The 19,235-nt window shown below is 48.0% G+C and overlaps 1 protein-coding gene across 1 annotated transcript in view; it reads right to left on the bottom strand.

Moving 5' to 3' along the window:
- Nucleotides 1–12,476, bottom strand: part of PDCD2 (programmed cell death 2) — a 271,283-nt gene extending 258,807 nt beyond the window's left edge. The window contains exons 1-2 of the mRNA XM_085611955.1: nt 12,120–12,476; nt 1,741–1,986 (exon numbers count right to left, since the gene is read on the bottom strand). Of these exons, the coding sequence (XP_085468081.1) occupies nt 1,741–1,986; nt 12,120–12,417 (544 nt within the window). The 5' untranslated portion in view covers nt 12,418–12,476. The remainder of the gene's footprint in view (nt 1–1,740; nt 1,987–12,119) is intronic.
- Between the last annotated feature and the right edge of the window lie 6,759 nt (nt 12,477–19,235).

Genomic DNA, 19,235 nt, shown 5'->3' with positions numbered 1-19,235 from the left:
CCTCGCTTGATTTAAGGGATTTTATTTCAGTCTCAGCAAGTTCTAAATTAGCTGTAAGGTTAGTGACATTTTCTTCCAGTAGAAGTGTTCTAGTGTCTAAAAGATCTACTTTTGAACCAAGCGTCTCACAGACGGTTCTAATTTCAACTTGGTTAGCTGTAGAAACTTGAAAGCCCTGTTTGATATCCTGGGATAAAGCCCTAAGCATTTCCCCAACAGAATACTCTGGATGGTCATCTAATATATGGTGATCTTCCCGCATCTTTGGATCGCCTGGTCCATTTGTGCTCTGATGAAGTTCAATAGTATTGACCGAAGACTGAGAGGAAAACTCAATCTCCCCCTGTCCTGATTGTATCAACTTTTCAAGATTGGAGGCCCCTAGGGGAGACGGGGCCCGTGAACCTGGGAATATAGGAGAAATAAGATCGTGAGTGACCTCCATTAGTTTAGTAGGAGAAGAATCTCCTTTAGTCAGCTCCAAAATTTGGGGAAGCACTTTAAAATAGGACCTTAAAGAGGGTGTTATTTTTATGGATCCACCTTGTTGGGCTTTCTGTTTTTTAACGCCCCTTGTTTTTCGTGAAACCGTCCCCTCTAGGACGGATGATGATGGCTGCCCTTCTTTTCTTACCGGAACGCCTGTAGGAATCGATGTCCCCTCCAAGCCTATTGGCGTCGGCTGGGTCTGATCTTTACTAACAGAGTTTTGTTTGGATTGTAGTTTTATTGACGTTCTAGATACAGCTTTCCTCCCCCTTCTCTTCAATTTTTTAGCTTCCAGGTGGTCGTGTAAATTAACTTGCATCCCCTGGCGTCTGGGTCTGAGATTTGGAGAAGTAACTGTAGTAACAGGTTCAGGGTCTGATATGGCCCCCCCTTTAGAAAGGCTAGCATCCGTTTCTCTGACCCCCCCAAAACCTCTGACCCCCCCCTTCAGTGACCCCTCCAGGGTGACCCATCTCGTATCAGCAGACTCCACGATGCCCCCAAACAGACCCCTACCTCGTAAGGAGCCGAGACAGGCGCCTCGCGTGCGTCGTAGCTCTCGGGACGCCAGGCTCCAGCGAGGAACGCCTGAGGGGGGACAGCGGGCTGAAAGCAAAACCCGGAACCAAGCCCACACATCGATAAGTAAGGGAGCCGTAAACAATCCTCGGGAAAACTCAGCACCAAGTTTGCATCGAGCAAGCGGGGAAAAAGAAAATACGGATCTTCACGTTAAAAAGACGCCGTCGCAATCTCTAAGGTTCCATTCGCTTTTCCCGCAAGAAAATCGGCATTAGTTTTCCATAACATCGGACAAAAGGCTCAAACAAAGGGCTCCACACATAGGAGAGGTGCCGCGACCGCTCAGCTCGTGGCCGCCATGTTTTGTGTTTCGTATATTGCAAGAACACAATAAAACATTGTCATAAAAAAAAAGTCTGACTACTTTGTGCCAAGCTACCGGAGGGTTAAGCACATGTTAATTTAGTGACTTTTGTGGTTCATCCTGACAAGGACTGTGGTTGTTGCTAGAGTGCTGTTTGTTCCTCCCTCAACCAATTACCCAATTTATTACAGTGCAGCTTTAACAAACAGACGCAACCCTGTTAAGAGAAATTTGGTAACACCTCCTCCACTTGTTTAAAGCAGGTAATGGATAAATATAAACTGTTGGGATTTTCAGTTTCAATCCGGACTCTCACTTTCATGGAACTACGCCCAGTTCAGAGGTCTAAATTAAGTCACACTTACCTGTCTGAATGGAGCACAATTTTTTATGTCCAAACTTCCAGTCAGCCACTTGGTGGTCTTTGCTGCAGTAGTGAACAGAGTGGCACTTTGAACATGCTTTTGGTGCAATACAGCCACAAACCCTACACAAATGGGCTCCAGATTTTAGCCTCAGGCTGCTGCAAGCTATTCCCTCTGGAGGAGGGCTGTCTGGTGGTGGATCATAGGAGTACGTATCATTCCGTCGCTGTAGCTGATTTCTAAAAACTGAAACAAGAAAAGAATCCTCAATAGACATTCCTTTTCAGCTGAAAAATCCTGAAATAGACTAGGCTCAATTTAAATATACATGTAATCAGAGAAAGGATTGTGCAAGTAGACATCATTTCATTAATTTGCCCTTAAGTAACTAGCCTTTATGCGCAACCATAATTTCAAAACAAATTTTAATGACTTTGCTATATGCACATCTTTCATGATGGATTTAAATGAACTGTTTTAGTTCAAGAAACTGGTTTTCTTCTGACTTGGACTTTGCTCCAGGTCAGCTCCAAACTATTAAAAAGCATACAGTGACCATGAAATTAAGCATACAAGAAAATGATCTCTGTGTTATTCTCACACTGCGGGAAGCCTATGAGGTGCATGGGCAGAGTTTTACAAGTGAAACACATCAATCTAACATTAACACAAAGGTGCCCACACAGATGTGTTCTGAACGTCTTCTGATTAATACTGGTTTACGAAAATACCATTCAAGCCAAGAAACTAAATGTTGCAATTAATTAACATTTCAAGTAAATTACTAAAGTATTGTGATTTGCAAAATATGACCCATTTCCTTCGAGGAATAAAATAATAGCAATTACCGATCTCTGTATGCTTACATTTGAGTTCAGACGTGTTTCGCTCATCCTAGAAATGGGGAGTGGGGGCAACTATAAGTTAAACCAAAAGGTTTGAAGGCTTACAGTAATATTCTCCACGACTCGTTCATATTTTGTATACTGTATGCATAAATCTATGAATCAATGTGTGATCTAAGAACTAACTCCTTCACTGAAGCATCACCAATACCTGCTTTGGGACTGAGCTAGAAACGTTTGCTACTAAATAACCTTATAGCTGGGTATTGAGCGATATTACTGTGTAAGTAGTACTAATGGTCCCAAAAATAGCCTTGTACACAATACTTTTTCAACCAGACTGCGCGCCTATTCAAAGTTTGAGTTTATTTCTGACATAAACGGACTCAAAGTCAGTGTGTCAGTATTTGCCCTTCATTTTATATCGATTTAATGTTTCACGGCATATTACTAACTACTCTTTTCCGGTGCATTGAGGAGTTACTTGACACAGGCAGTCCATAGAGATTCTTCCCATAACTAATCAATTTATGATCTTTTACGTCAACATTTAAGCAGTCTTTAAAAAAAGCTGTAAGATATACACAGTACTCAAAACAATAGCGTTTAGTTTAATTTCATCGAGAGAAAAATTGAAAAAAAACATGAATATGAAACTGAGTCAAAGTTTATATCAGAAAAAAGTCTACCTTTGAAAATGTGCATTAAAAATGTTTTACATATTATGAAGGCTTTTCAGCTCAGACAAACAAGAATCCACAATCTATACATCAAGCCTTCATAAGTGTAAGTGTAAAACACGGATTTACCAGAAAAGAAACGTTGTGTGTCGTTGAAAGGAGAACTCAATATTCTACGTGATTTTAGTTTCTGATCTTGTTAGCCGAAACGTCTCACACTACAGCGTGCATAAAGGGTAGAGGTGGAAGGCTCGCTCATTTGCTGCTCAACGTTACAGGTCTACCCTTGGCAGTAAATAACGTTACCAGGTAAAAGTCACTTGTCAATAAAATGCATCATTAGGTCGAACCTGGGCAGTGCATGCGCTGCTCTGCAAGGCATGCTGTATGAAGGTATGGATGTGAAGCTCCGCCCACTTTTTTCATTGGCTTGTGTCATTGTCCATTGTAAACTGTGGCTTTTCATTAGTCAATAGGCTTAGTAGTCCCTTCTTAGTACCAACTTTCCCATGTTGTAACCTCCCATGAGGGCATCCCCTGTTACGTGTGTTGTTGCTCGGTAGGCTTTAATTACAGCCTCCGAGCATCATTTTCTCAAAGAGCTTTGTCCTGCCTGCTCTTGCCGGCAGGAAAAGGCAGGACACGCTCTCTCCTAACGCATTTGCGTTGCAATAGGTCTTGCATTTGCAAGAGTTCAAGCTATTGGCATTGTAAATGACAATTCCCTTTATTTATCTGTTTTTAAAAAAAACACAAATGAAAGGCAATGTCATTTACAATGCCAACAGCTCAAACTCTCGTAAATACGAGACCTATTGCATTGCAAATGCTTGTTTTTATTGTGTGATGCAAAAACCATATTTGAGTACGTGTACGATTTAGGACATTCAGTAGCATAATCACAGCATACAACATTTTTGCATCTCGATTTTACCAACTATAGATAGGCATCTTTTCTTTGCTTGCAGCCACGGCGACATCATAATTTAACAATGGCAAGGGTATCACATGTGCCAAAACTCCTGAATGATCAGTCAACATAGAATCTAATCGCCTGCAAAGCTGAGAATAAACATTCATGAGGATGTCATTGGGATGTGTTACCCCATGGGCCAAGGATATATTGTCTTTCAATAATTCAGATTTTTTTCTGGTTACAGTAAATTATTCCTCACACTAGGTCTAATGTTGGCCTACTAAAATATCAAATCGTGGTGGACAAGTCCTGCTCTATCGAAACTTTGTGAATTGCACAGGAGTATGGGCCACTGTAGGTCTGCGGGAAAAGAGATATACAAGTGCAAGACTTGTCCAAGAAATTTTATAAAATCTTGGGTGACTGAAAACGGTTCTACTGAATCAAATAATGGATTGTGAGGATGTGGTCCCGGTCCATCTAAAAGTAGGTGCAGTGGGAAGGCCACTGCCGGGGGTGAAACTAAAACACTGACCACTGCTTTAAATTACTAAAACATTCAACAGTGGCGATAAAAAGAACACAATCCATAAAATTCAAAATGCTGAGATATATTGCACATTTTGTTTAAGTGAACATTCAAGTGGACATTTGCAGTGCTGTGAACAGGTATAACATTTAACCAACTCAATGGGACACATTTTCTTGATCTAAGGATAATGAAAGGCAGAGTCAGATATGATTGGGTTCGAATGCAAGAGCCACAGGTTGACCATATATTTCAACAGAAGTCCAATAACTTGCTGAGTTAGGTTACCAGCTGCATCCTTGAATTCATTGTGTATCATACACCAGGAAACTAGCAGTCTTTTTCTATAAATGCTACCAGATTTGCGAGACTGTGGCATTTTAATAATAAATACATTAAGAGAATAAACTTGACCTATCCTAAAAAGGAACGTTTAACATGGGACGCATTTAGGCAGTCTGAGGATACGTGTGATACAGCACAAATGGAGCCTAACATCACTACTGAGAGAACAGCCTGGTTCAAGTCAAGATTTAAGGCTACATTAAAGCTCCAATTCGCCACCTCTCAGTGAAAGAACATTGTTTCATAATTGATCGATTGTCAAACTATGGAAAATCAATAAAAGAGTGCTTTGCCCATCACCAGTCCAAAAAGTTTCAATGAAAGCATTGCTGTGTAATGCGAGCATCCCATAAAAAGACAATAGTGATTGTTGGACTTGGCCCTTCTGGCAGGTTCACCCCTGAACTTTTTTTGCTTTTTATTGGTGACTTTCTTGGTTTCTGCGCACTTTCCCTGTGTCCCAGGGTAAAGTGCGTGCGTGCTCTGAGTGCATGTGGTGAGATAGGCCTGCCCTCCCATAGGAATGCATGGGGAATGTATGTGTCCCTAGTAGTTCCTGATGCGTGGGGTGTGCAGGCCCGAGTTTGGTATGTGCGGACTCGTGGGAGTGAATGCTGCGCGATGATGTGTGCGGCGTGCATGTACCTAGTGTGGAAGTGCCACTTCTGGAAGTGGGCACTTCAGTGTGCAGTGTGTCTGTCGCGTGATTGGCTGGTCATGTCATGTGACGGGCTAGGGATTCCCCAGAGTCAGGATGAGTCACCCAGTGGTGAATGGGGAGATCAGCAGCTAGATGGGTGGGAGGAGTACACCTGGGTCCTGAATAGGGCAGGGTTTTCCCCACACAATGCTGGCGCCGCCCCCTGTGGTGCGACTGACGACCCTAGCCCTGCCAGTGAATAGAGTGAGGGGCTGAGCACATCAAGGGTGCTCCCCAACCAGCTGCGACTGGTTTGCCCCCTCACCCTGAACCCAGAACAAAGGGATTTGGTGTATAAAAAGGGGCTGTGACCCCATGAAAATGTTCTTGTTCTGTTCTTGTTCGTGTTCTTGTTCTGGACTTGAATCTACCAGGGGCGTGCTGCTGCTGGGGCTCAGGGGAAGGCTTGCCTCCCTGGGCCCTGCCCTGCCCCTGGTTGCCTGGAGGACTTTTCTTTGCTGGGAGCTTTGTTCTGCTCCATGTCTTTAGGCCCAGGACTTCTTGGGACCCTTCTGCCTTTGCTGGGGGCTGTTTTGCCCCTCTGATACCTCCAGGACTTTTAGGACCTTTTGCTTTTCTTGAGATCCCTTCTGACAAAGAAACCTGTACCAAGGACAAGAAGCCTGCTGATCTAAGGACTTGCCTCCCCTTTCTGCCAGAGTGCTGTTTTGCTGTGGAGGAACCTGAAAGCTGCTTCTTTATTTTTGCCTAGGGACCAGGAGAGAGGAACTGTGTGTGTACTCTCAGTCTTGCTAAGAAAATCTCCAAGGGCTGGAAGAGTGCCAGCCTCCTGTTGAAGTCACAGGGCCAAAGGACTTCACCCTCTACTGAATTTCTGGTTGCTGGAAAGTGTTGTCTCCAGTACCCAAGGGAAAATCTGCAGTCTCGACGTCGCCGGACGCCGCCGAATCCAGCTCGACATCGTGAGTAACGGCTCCAGTGTTCTGAGCCTTCGACGCCGGCCGCCGGGCCCGATCGACGCCAGCAGCAACGCCAGGGAGCAGTGGGTATCGGCCCCGGCTCCCAGTGACCCCGTCTTGACGCCGGTATCGACTCCAGTGAGCAGTGGGTATCGGCCCCGGCTCCAAGTGACCCCGTCTCGACGCCGCTGCTGATCGACCCGACTCCGCGGAACGAGAGGAACTTTGTGTGTACTCTCCAGCCTGCTGACTCCGCGGAACGAGAGGAACTTTGTGTGTACTCTCCCGCTTGCTGACTCCGAGGAACGAGAGGAACTTTGTGTGTACTCTCAAGCTTGCTGACTCCGAGGTACGATCGACGCCGCTGCAGATCGACCCGACTCCGAGGCACGATCGACGCCGACCTCGACGCCGACCTCTCGACGCCGTGGACCATCGTTTCTTCATTTTCCAAAGGTACTGTGTTTATGGGGTCTGTTGTAACTCCAGGCTCGACGTAGCGCTCCTCGCGGTCGACGCCGAACCTTGGGAATATCGTAGACTCGACGTCGTGTGACTCCCGTGGGGGTCACATTGTTGCCAACGAACTGTGTTCAGAAGAATATTTAATTTGGTTGCTAAGGAACTATCTCCTAAAGAAGGAACTTTTCCTGATCATTGTTACTTATGCGCTTTTGCGCCTGTGCATTGCTGTGATGCTTGATGCCTTCCTAAAATGATTTATACCATGCTTTGTGTACCCCTCTAGATGTATTTTTATCCCTAGGAGGTTGTGTTACCTAGCATAGTGGTACTGGTTCCCTGCGTGAGATTCTCCTAAAGTGGTTAGGGTTGCGTAGGTGGCAATTACCTGTTACCAGTGGTTACTGGTTGTGCGCTATGACTTCTAATTGGTGATACAGTGATTATATGTGCTATGTTCTAAAAGCCTTATTTCTACCAAGTATTAATTCCTGCAAAGTACTAGTTCTATAAAACGTGCTATGTCCAAAAAGTGCTTATTCCTGACAGTGGTCCGGGTGGCCCTGTCTTGTACATATCCCTTGTAAATTCTACCCGTACCAGTGGCACTTTGTAAAGTATATATTTGTTATCTAATATGTTTTGCTATAATACAAAGGCTATTTTTATAGAATACCTTGTGTGGAGTTTCCTTTGTGGTGGGCCTTGGGTGTTGTTGCTGGGTGCGCGCGCAACCGCTTTACACATCGCCTCAGGGATAAGCCTGACTGCTCGTGCCAAGCTACCAAGGGGGTGAGCAGGGGTTTTCTTTGGCGTGTAACTCCCCAGCCCTGACTAGAGTGGTGGTTTCTGCCTGGCTTTGGCGCAAGCCTCAGCCAACCAGAAATCCCATTTCTAACAGTGATCATATGGGTCTTTTGACGTTTCTCAATTAAATGCCTCACCGTTACTACTAAGTGATGCCCCGTATAAGAATTAAAAGGAAACTAAATAAGAGTACCACCCACCTCCTACCCTGAGTTCAGAAAAAGATCTGAAACACCAGAGCTAAATCCTAGTAGATCCAGATTGGCCCTGAAGAATGTGGTACCTGATACTTCTGCCCATGAGAATCTACCCTTTGATCAGGCTTCCACTACAGTAGGATCTTCTGTCACAGAGGCAAGACAGGGTCCTATATACAAATATGCATAATATAAACCTCCATGCATTGAGAATAAGCGGCTGATCTTGTTTGATCTGTCACCTGAAGTTAAGGATATCATCTTTGCTGCCAGGCGACCTTCTATGAAGTCACTTTATTTCAACCACTGAGACAAATTTGTGGGCTGCTGTGGAGTTCATAAGACAGGCACTTTACAAATTGGACTGTCAGATGTTTTATTGCTACTGTTGTCAGTGGACCAGCCAGGTCTTTCGTTGGGCACTATTAAAGATCATTTGTTAGTGATTTCGTCCATTTTGCATTTGCCGGTCCAATTGTCCTTGTTTAATTCACCTGCTGTAATAAGTTTTCTTGAAGGATTAACACACATCATTCCCTCCCAACCCTTTGAGATGCCACAATGGGACCCTCAACTTGTTCATGACGTTTCTCATGTGTGCATCCTTTGAGCCAATGAATTGCTGCTCCTTGCATCTTCTCACCTCAAAGACAGGTTTTCTCATTGCAATTACTTCAGCTCATTGCGGGAGTGAACTGCAGGCACTATAGCTGCAACCGCCCAATACCACTTCGAACCCCCATTAAGCTTTTACATTGATCGTACCAAAGAACACCGTGTGGGCAATCAGCTGTTTGTGGGGGTCTTCGGGCAAAAAAAGGGAAGTCTGTGCAGAAGAGGACTCAGCTGAGGTGGACAGTCCTCTGCATTAAGACCTGGCCAAAAAACAGCCTCCGGAAGGACCGAGAGTCAGTTCCAAAAAGACTAAGGCTGCTACCTCAGTTCTGGCACTCAGAGCACCTGTCCTTGACATCTGCTAGGCTGCGGGCCTGCTGGACTTCTTGGTCTGAGTCCACTCCATTATACCATCCACTTTAGGGTGGTACTGCTTTGGTAATTATTCCTGTGTGAGAAATCTGTGGTTACAAGTCTCCATCAGAACAAGTTACTTACCTTTCACAAAGCTCTCTCTTGAGGATATTCTATCTGACCGCAGATTCCTCATTGCTCTCCGTCCTCCCCATTTTGTGGAGTGGCCTCTTTTATAACATCTAAAAAGATTCCAAGTTAACAATTTGCACACTGGTACTTCCAGTTGTTAATGCTGTGTGTCACGGAGCACAGAAAGAGGTGTGCAAGAAACTAACACCAGCACTCAGGAGTGGCAGTTATATACAGCTCGCTTTGTCATTTTCGGGGAGGTATGGAGTCAATGTGGAGCCGCGCTGCGTCGCCGAGAGGCGTGTGGGAGCATTGCGAGTGAAACCTTTCCAGATCCAGTCTGACACCTAGGAGTATTAGAAGATGAGGAATCCATAGTTAGATAGAATATCCACTAGAAAAGGTGTCACCAAATGTAACTTGCTTGTTTGGAAAGGAGGAAAGGGGAGCATGAGAAGAGAATTGAAAGGGAAACTTAGAGTTAAGGTATCTTAAAACCAGATCATAAGGTGTCTCTCTTAACAGAAATAGTTTTAGCTCCTATTTGAAGTTGTCTAGTGGGGTAGTGGTGCACAGGCTGAGAAGAGGGAGGTCCAGTTTTTTTTTTGTCCTCATTCCGCCAACACTTTTGTCGGGGTGTACTCTGATCCATCTGGGTCTTACCCGAGGGGCTTGTCCGATAACCCATGAGACAGTCAGATGTATTAACCCACAAGTATATCATTATGGGGTGGCTTGCAGATGTTACATATGGTCACACGCAGCTAAACACATTTTGGGAGCTTATGCCCTCCACTTCTAGGCCTCAAAATATTTGGGAACCATTCCGGACCTGGGCTCAGAAACAACAAGAAGCTAATGAGGAGGCACATATGGGTGAAACTCAGACTGAGGCACTGGTGTGATGGGATGTAGATTGTCATCTGCTTTGGAGTCTGTTCCTCCTCCACAAACCCCCTGAGCTCATGGAATTAATAGACTGAGTCGGTGATGTACTGGACCCTCCATGTGGAATTGTATAATGTGGACTTAATTTGTTCATTGATTTCTGCTGATGCTTACAGTTTTGTGAATATACGATAAGCATTTTTATCATTGGATGAGGACAAGTGAGGGGGCGCTATTACAGATGTTTATGTATCGTATAGATTGTGACTAATTAAATTCCTATACAGCGTTGATACTATGCTGGCCTGTTGAGTTGTAACATATCATTTCCTTGAAAATGTCAATAAACAAAAAAAAAAAAACACAAGTATATAGCTGTATCCACTTCCATCTCCTTGTTACTGTGAGACCACCAAGAGGAGAATCCGTAGCCGACAGCATAATTGGCTTAATCATAGGACTCACGTTGTCATATTTCTCCAATTTACCAACGGAGCCCAAATTTTCTCTTCACTTGTAATTTCACATGCCAAATCCGACTCACTAGTATATATAACATTTCTAAGGCACTCAGAAAAACAAGGCGGACTTTCTGATTTCCATAGTCTGCAGATCTCGCGTCTCGCCAGAAGGATAACATAGAATACAAACTTTATGTTTGTTACTCACTGAGAGCTGGACTTCTGCTTCGGAATTCAATCCAAAGAAAATAAGGCGAGGACTTACTGAAATCCGTGCCCCGGTTGTTTCACATATAAAATCACAAACAGAGTTCCAATATGATGCGATTCTTGGACATAGCATAAATAAATGGAGGTCGTCCGCCGCTGTCAGTTTAAGGAAGTCCAGTTTCTGTTCATACTGCCAGAAAATGTCTGTGACAGACCACTATTCTAGACTCTGGGGTTTCTTCCATGGTGACCTCAGATCTACATATAGGATCTATCCACGGGCCCCTTTAGTGCCAGCCGGAAGTTTCCCCTCAAGTTGTCCTCTGGCGCTTAGTCCAACTGCAGCCAGAGATGGATTCTATCTGGGGGATTGGTTCCCTATTTGATATGTAGGAATCCAAACATACCCGATTAATGAGCTGCGTACTAATAACTGTAAATAGTGTTCAGTGCAGTGCAGAAAGCCAAAAGGAGATCCTTAGTTTGCCAACTGCTCACAAGTTGTCTCATGTCATGTCGGTTTTCTAATTGTATTCTAGTGCTAGACGTTTTCCGGTTATAAATGCAAGGCTATGAGTACCAGAATACTAAAGCAACATCAGGACTTGATGGGCTACTCATTGCTGACATGAGACAGTGACGTTTCTATTTTACATAGGTGCAGTCCACCTGTAACAGGACAACTGAAGGGAAGTCAGATCCTTCCTTGGGAGTTTAGTTATCTAATCCAAGGTATAAATCAAATAGTGCTGACTTCTATTACAGCGCAATTTCATTTATGTGTAGCTTTCTAAACGGATCTGAAAATGATCTGCTTGACACGAGATATGTTTAGTAATATTAGAACTAGTTTCTAAATTTCCAACAAAAGTTGCAAATAGCATATCAGACTTTGATGATTTGAACTGTCTGAAACTAAGTGATTTCCCGTCCTCTAAATGAGGTGGCAAAACGGAGTAGGGTTAGAGAGCTGGTTAAATATGCCAATTTTCTGAATAGTTTCCGTATCAGCCCAACTAAATAGATCCTGTGTGCCCCATTACATGGACACATCTGGCAACCCTATTTCAAACATACCAGTTTCAAGATTTCCAGTATAGGCTATCCAACATACAACCCCGATAGGAGTCAAACATCAAGGATTAGAATAATGCATTCTATTAATGTTTTCGCAGCACCGAGTGAATGCCTGCGATTCGTCTCGGATCCCTAGCAGCTTGCGTACTGCCCCTGGTAGGAGGCACCTTCCTGTCCTCACTTACAACGATCACGCCCAACCTCTGAAGTGCGTGTATCCCTCCCCTGATCTACTCCTCACCATGGAAGGGCGGCGACTTCCCGGGCAGGTGGCATGCTGGATCGCGGCAGCAGAATACGAAGAGGCTGCGGTGGAAGGCGCGCGGTTCCTGGCTCGGCGCGTACAACTGCAGCAGGAAACAACAGGGACGTCCACAACCTCCACAAGCCAGCGCCTCGGGGCCCGGAAGCCCTACCTCACCCAGCCACGCTGGTCTCCCGCCAACCTTGCTGGGGAACTGTGGGCTGAGAAGTCGCCACGCTTCCAATACCGGCTCAGCAAAACCCAGCTCCACGGAAGTACTAGCCAAAGTAGCCATGCTTTAGTGACAGACGTGCGATGCCAGTGCGCACGCGCCATAAAGTCATGCCTGAGCCACTACCAGGTTTCGCCCACCGCGAACGCTTATTACATCATGCTCTGCTATGTGCATGCTGGTCTCTTGAGTTGTTCCTGTGCAGCACCATGTAATGATGGTAAAATGATTAAACAAGCATTTGCAATGCAATAGGTCTCGCATTTCTTTTTAGAGTTAGAGCTATTGGCCGTTGTAATGGAAATGTTTGTTACTTATGAAGCTGTTTGTTTTAGCACCCTTTAAGTGTCCTTAAGTAATGTATCACAGCTGCGTTTAGTGTTTTTGAAGGTGTTTGCATTATTTTATATGTAGTAACCTGGAAATGACAATGCAACCAAGTAATTAAAGTTTAAACTCACATGTGATCCCTATTTTTCTACCCAGTGGATTCTGTCTGGGGTGTCCTTATTTGTGGGGCACAACCAGCGTACTGACGAATACTTTTTTGCCTATATACTTTATAAAGGAATGATCAAAATGATTTACATTCGTAGACAAAGCAAGAGTCAGAGAAATAAAAACAAGCCACGCCTGTAATTTACTACACTGCTCCAATGCAGCAGATGATACCCTTCTTAGGATATGCCAGCCGAAAGTTGGCAATGTATCCTGGAGTATCAGCTTCCCATTGAGATAAAATTGCGTGACCCTGTCTGAACTGGCGCCCGCGGTGCCACATTAGGCCATATATATTGGCCACGAGCCTCTCCGCTTGAATGTCCTTTTTATGACTGTTAGAGTGGGGAACCTCTGGTTGGCACAGGTAGGTACTTGTGACAAGCAGTGGTCCCTTCTTCTATTCAGGGCGAGAGAACTGCCCTTTCAGAACAACCCCTGCTCACCCTATAGGTAGTGTGGCGCGAGCAGTCAGGGCTAAACTTCAGGGCGCTAGTCAGTTAAGCATTTATGATCACACACAGTAAACCACAACGATCCCCCACAAACGGACACCAGGCGTAAGTTGTATCAAAAATACGGATGCTTTATATAAAAGATTCTTTGTTACGCAGGCATGTACAAGACCATCAATAACGGTTGCGAAATGGAAGCCACAAGATGATAATTAGGCACTGTTCTTGTCTTTGGTAACTTATTCGATCACAAGCGCTTCACAGGGTTCGGTTGAGTCGGTCCAGTCACGATGATGCGCAGTGCACCCGGGATACAGTGATACGGGGAAATCAGAACGTTGCGGACCCCGAGTCCGATAGAGAGTTCACTGTACCTGGGAACGAGCGATGTGCTTGGACGAGTCTTCGGGGGAGATGCAGGTTCTGCACCTCGTGGGTCTTCCGGATCAAGAATTCAGCGGGCGGCTCTCGGTAGACAGGTGCGGCCCAGGGCCTCCGACACGGACTGTGCGGGAGGTCACTGCGGAGGGCGGCACGGTCAGACTCAGGCTGGGAGGTGAAGCGGGGCGGCCGGATACGTTACGACGTACGGGCGGCCGTCCGAGGCTTGATTTCACTTCCCAATTAGAAATCCGGCGGGAGGGCGGGAGGGCACCAGGCACGCTCCAGTGGCAGGCAGGTGACAGGGAAGCAGGGCGGCCAGCCTCGATGGGTCCAGAGCGACTCAGGTAGAGCGGGGCTCTCGGCGAGGGGAGGCGGCCAGGCTTCTGGGTGTCACGGCCCTAGGAGGGGTGGCAAGGTGCGCAGAGCACTCCGGCGGGAGAAAGCACACGGCTCGAGTTCTCAGACGAGCGGAGACACGGTGAACCCACTGGTCCTGGGGTTCAGTTCAGGGGGCAAGCTCTTCTTCCAAGCCCTTGGAGATAGTTGAAGAACAAAGTGCAAAAGTCTCTTTCAGTCTTTTTCCTCTCCTTCCTCAGCAAGGCACCTACTGCAGGCCAGTCCCTCAGGTCAGGGAAAGTTACTCCTCCTTCAGCTTCTTCCAGGTCCTTCTAGTCGGGCAGAGTTCCTTCGTGGTTCAATCTGGATCTGATTTCTTAGGAGCCAGGCTCCTACTTTTATACAGGGATTCTTTTGTTCTTTAGCGCCAGGGGGCCTGGGCCTGGCTCAGTCCAGTTTTGGAGCACTCTGTTGTGGTGACTCGGCTTGTTCCTTTCAGCAGCAGGGCAGAGACATCAGCCGCTCCACAGGGGGCGGCGCCGGCTTTGTGGTGGCAGAGCACAGGTCAATTTAAGAGTCAGGGTGTACTCCTCCCACCCATCCTGGTGTAATCTCTCTACCCACCACCTGGCAGCCAACCTGTCTCCTGGAATCCCCCAGCCCTGCTCCTGTACTGTTGCTAGGCAGAACACACACCCACAGCAGAGGCGGACTGAGATGGTCAGGCACGCAAAGGCTAACTTTCTAAAAGTAGCATTTGCAAACCCAGGATATTAAAATAACCTTTACTAAAAGATGTATTTTATTATCCCGAGTTCAGGCATACTAAACATGACTTTCTACCATGCTCTCTGAGTCCACTGGGGTCACAGCGTGTAGCGATCCCAGCAGCCCATTCTGGCCTATGGAGAGCAGGTAGCCTTCAATAGTGAAAAACGAAAATGGCTGTAATTCACTATTAAGACATGCCACACACATCAGGGCATGTCCTACCTTATGCCTACAATGCACCCTGCGCTTAGGCCTACCAGAGGGGTGACTAACAAGTAGTTAAGGGAAGGTTTAGGGACTGGCAAGTGGGGACACTTGCTCAGTCAGCGCGACGGTACCAGACCGCGCGCAGGTTCTGCAGTGGCAGACCCTAGACACATTTTACCCCGCTGCTTCGGTGGGTGGCACATGCAGTGCTGCAAGCCCACTAGCAGCATTTGGATATACAAGCCCTTGGCACCCCTGGTGCACTCTACTAGGGACTGATAGTAAACCAAATAAACCAAACGTGGAAGTCAATTCACATAATACATTTTACCATAGGGAGCACTTGCACTGTGGCACTGGATGGCAGTGGCACCGTGCCCTGAGCAGCTAACACCAACACAAAAACACATTGAGGCACAGACAAAAATGGAAGGGTGACCCACGCCAATGGTGCCAGGTCTAACACGTGTCCCCTCCAGCTGAAAATTGGGGAGAACTACCCTACCCCAGGGAGTTCTGCATCACTAAGGCGGAAAAACCTGGACAGACCGTCAGCATTGGCGTGATCTGTGCCAGGGCGATGCTCCACCGTAAAGTCCATACCCTGTAGGGAGATGGACCACCTCAACAGTTTTGGGTTCTCACCCCTCATTTGCATCAACCATCTGAGGGGCCTGTGGTCGGTCTGAACCCGGAAGTGAGACCCAAACAAGTAGGGTCTTAGCTTCTTCAGCGCCCAGACCACAGCAAATGCTTCTTGTTCTATCGCACTCCACCTTTGTTCCCGGGGAAGTAGCCTCCTGCTAATAAAGGCTACGGGTTGGTCAAAGCCCTCCTCAGTGATCTGTGAGAGAACAGCCCCTACACCATGCTCTGATGCATCCGTCTGCACCAGGAACTCTTTGGAGAAGTCAGGAGCCAAGAGCACGGGCGCCGTGCACATGGCAGTTTTCAGGGTGTCGAAGGCTTTCTGACAGGTGTCAGTCCATATCACTTTTCTGGGCTGCTTCTTCGAAGTCAGCTCTGTCAAGGGGGCAACGATGCTGCCATACCCCTTGACAAACCTCCTGTAGTACCCTGTGAGTCCTAAAAAGGCCCTCACCTCCGGTCAGCCCCGCCAACACCTGGTTGACCAACCTCTGGAAGGTGGCAGGGGCATTCTTCATCCCAAAGGGCATCACCCGGAACTGGTAATGCCCATCTGGTGTAGAGAATGCGGACCTCTCTTTGGCCCCATCAGTTAAGGCGATCTGCCAGTACCCAGACGTTAAGTCAAACGTGCTGAGGTACCGTGCAGCCCCTAACCGATCGATGAGCTCATCAGCTCTGGGGATGGGGTGCGCGTCAGTCTTCGTGACTGAGTTGAGTCCTCGGTAGTCCACACAGAACCGGAGTTCGGGCGTGGCACCCGGCGCTGCAGCCTTTGGAACCAAGACCACTGGGCTGGCCCAAGGACTGCTGGAGGACTCAACCACCCCTAGAGCAAGCATCTTCGAGACCTCCTCTTTGATGCAGGCTCTGACCCGGTCAGTTACCCGGTAGGCCTTGTGCTTCACAGGTAAGCTGTCTCCTGTATCTACATCATGGACGCACCAATTTGTGATACCAGGAACCAGGGAGAACAGGTCAGGGAACTGCCCCAGCAGCTGGCGGCAGTCACCCTGTTGCTCAGGGGTCAGGGTGGGTGAGAGGTTAACTCCATCCACTGACCCGTCTCGCTCTGAGGCTACCAAGAGGTCGGGAAGAGGCTCGGACTCCTCTTCCGTCCCATCATCGGTGGCAAAGAGCATGCCCACTTCGGACCTCTCCAAGTGGGGCTTCAGTCGATTGACATGTAGGACCCTTAAGGGGTTCCTAGGAGACCGCAAGTTCACCAAGTAGGTGACAGAACTCTTGCGCTCCACAATCTCAAAGGGTCCTGTCGACTTGTCCTGGAGTGCACAAGGCTCCACAGGGGCCAGGACCCACACTTTTTGGCCAGGTTGAAGCTCAACCAGTGTGGCATTCTGGTCGTACCACCGCTTCATTTCCTCCTGGCTGGCTTCCAGGTTTGCCTCAGCAAGTTGCCTGAAACGCCTAGTCTGGTTCCGGAAAGCCAGCATGTAACTGTATACATTCTGGGGAGGTTTCCTGGGAGATTGCTCCCAGCCTTCCTTGACCAGACTAAGAGGTCCTCGTACTGGGTGGCCATACAAAAGCTCAAAGGGACTGAACCCTAGAGACTTTTGGGGCACCTCGCGGTACGCAAAGAGAAGGCATGGTAAGAGGACGTCCCACTTACGCCTCATGGGTTCCTCGAGACCCATAATCATGCCCTTCAGGGTTCGGTTGAAGCGCTCAACCAACCCGTTTCCTTGGGGATGGTAAGGTGTGGTGAACTTGTAGGTTACACCACACTCTTGCCAAAGGGACTTCATATATTTCGATATGAAGTTGGTCCCCCGGTCAGACACCACCTCTAGAGGGAATCCTACTCGTGAGAAAATTCCCATCAGTGCCCGTCCCACCACGGGGGCCGTCACTGTCCTCAGAGGGATGGCTTCCGGGTACCGGGTGGCATGGTCCACCAAGACCAGGATAAACCTGTTGCCCATGGCTGTCTTGGGGTCCAGTGGCCCCACAATGTCAATCCCACCCGCTGGAATGGGGTACTGACCACAGGGAAAGGTTGGAGTGGAGCTCTCAGCTTCCTTCCACTCTTGCCACTGGCCTGGCAAGTCTGGCATGTCCTGCAGTGAGTGTCAGAACTCCTGCGCATTTGGGGCCAATAAAAGTGGGTGACAAGCCTTTCAAAGGTCTTGTCCTGCCCCAAATGTCCTGCTAACGGTACGTCGTGAGCCAGCCCCAGTAGGAAGGCTCTGAACTTCTGGGGTACCACCAGCGCACGGGCTGACCCAGGTTCAGAAACCTTAGGCTTTGAGTATAGGAGGTCGTTCTCCCAGTAGATCAAGTGAGTTCCGGACTGATCACCATTGGCCTGGGCTGCCGCCTGCTGCCGCATACCCTCTAGAGAGGGGCACTCTTTCTGCTCCCTGCAGAATTCCTCCCTGGTGGGGCCTCCTTCTTGCTGTCAATGGGTCAGCTCAGGCAGGTCCCCCAGTTCGGCTATCTGTTCCCCGGTAGGCTCCAGGGCATCCCCCTCAAGGTCTGCTTCCTCCCGGGCCGTGGGAACTTCAGGAGCCGGATTCCCGTGCCTCCCTGGCCCTCTCTCTAAGGCCGGTTCCTGGGCCTCTCCCTCAGGCTCCAGGGTTCCTTTAACACCCCTACCGGCTGCCATTGACCGGGTGGTCACGCACGCCCAATCAGGCAAGCCCACCATCCGCAGGTGAGTTGTCTTCTCCACCTTTTCCCAAGGGGAGCTCTCCAAATCGTTACCTAGGAGACAATCAACAGGCATGGCCTCTCTCACAGCCACTTGCAGAGTACCAGAGACCCCCCCCCACTCAAAGGGAACCTGAGCCATTGGACACTGACTCTCTGTGTTGTCGGCGTTGACAACACAGCAGAATGCGTGTGGGACAACCTGCTCTTGAGACACCAGGTGTTGCTTGACAGCAGTCACACTGGCTCCTGTATCTCTAAGAGCCCCCACCCTCTTGCCATTTATGGTCACCCACTGCCCATACTTTTGAGTATTGGGGGGTAGTTGGGCCTCAGCGACCATCTCACTGTCTAATAATGAGACTAGGGTCATCTGTACGGATCCCCTGCCCCTTGGACATCGTTCTCCCTCCCCAAGGCTACACTATTCACCTGCTTGGGGGGTGGGGCACCAGAGGGTGCTGGTTTACCATACAGGGGGCACTTGGGATCCACGGAAATGTGCCCCAGGTTGTTACACTTGTAACATCTGAGGGGCCCTCTTGGAACAGGGTTACCTGTCGGGGCCCCGGTCTGCTTCGGGGGTGGGGGTGGCTGAGAACCTTTCCCTTGGTTCCCTTGGGTATTACTTTGGGGCCCTCTGTAGAACTCCCTCTGTTTACCCTTGTCCCCCCCACTCTTCTGCTGGGAACCCTGAACACTTTTGGCGGGGCCTCCCATGGGACCCTTGTGGACCCTGGTGCTGATCAAGCGGTCCGCCTCCTCAGCAAGCTTCCTCGGGTTGGACAGCTTGCTATCGATCAGGTGTTGGCGTAGCTCAGGAAAACAATTATCCGACAAGTGCTCCCATGCAATTAAATCAAACAGCCCTTGGTAATCATTCACTTTGCTACCCTTCACCCAACCATC

The sequence above is a fragment of the Triturus cristatus genome, chromosome 6 (assembly GCF_964204655.1).
Source record: "Triturus cristatus chromosome 6, aTriCri1.1, whole genome shotgun sequence".
NCBI lineage: Eukaryota > Metazoa > Chordata > Amphibia > Caudata > Salamandridae > Triturus > Triturus cristatus.
The sequence above is the reverse complement of the archived record's forward strand: the minus strand, read 5'-3'. Positions and strand labels throughout refer to the sequence as shown.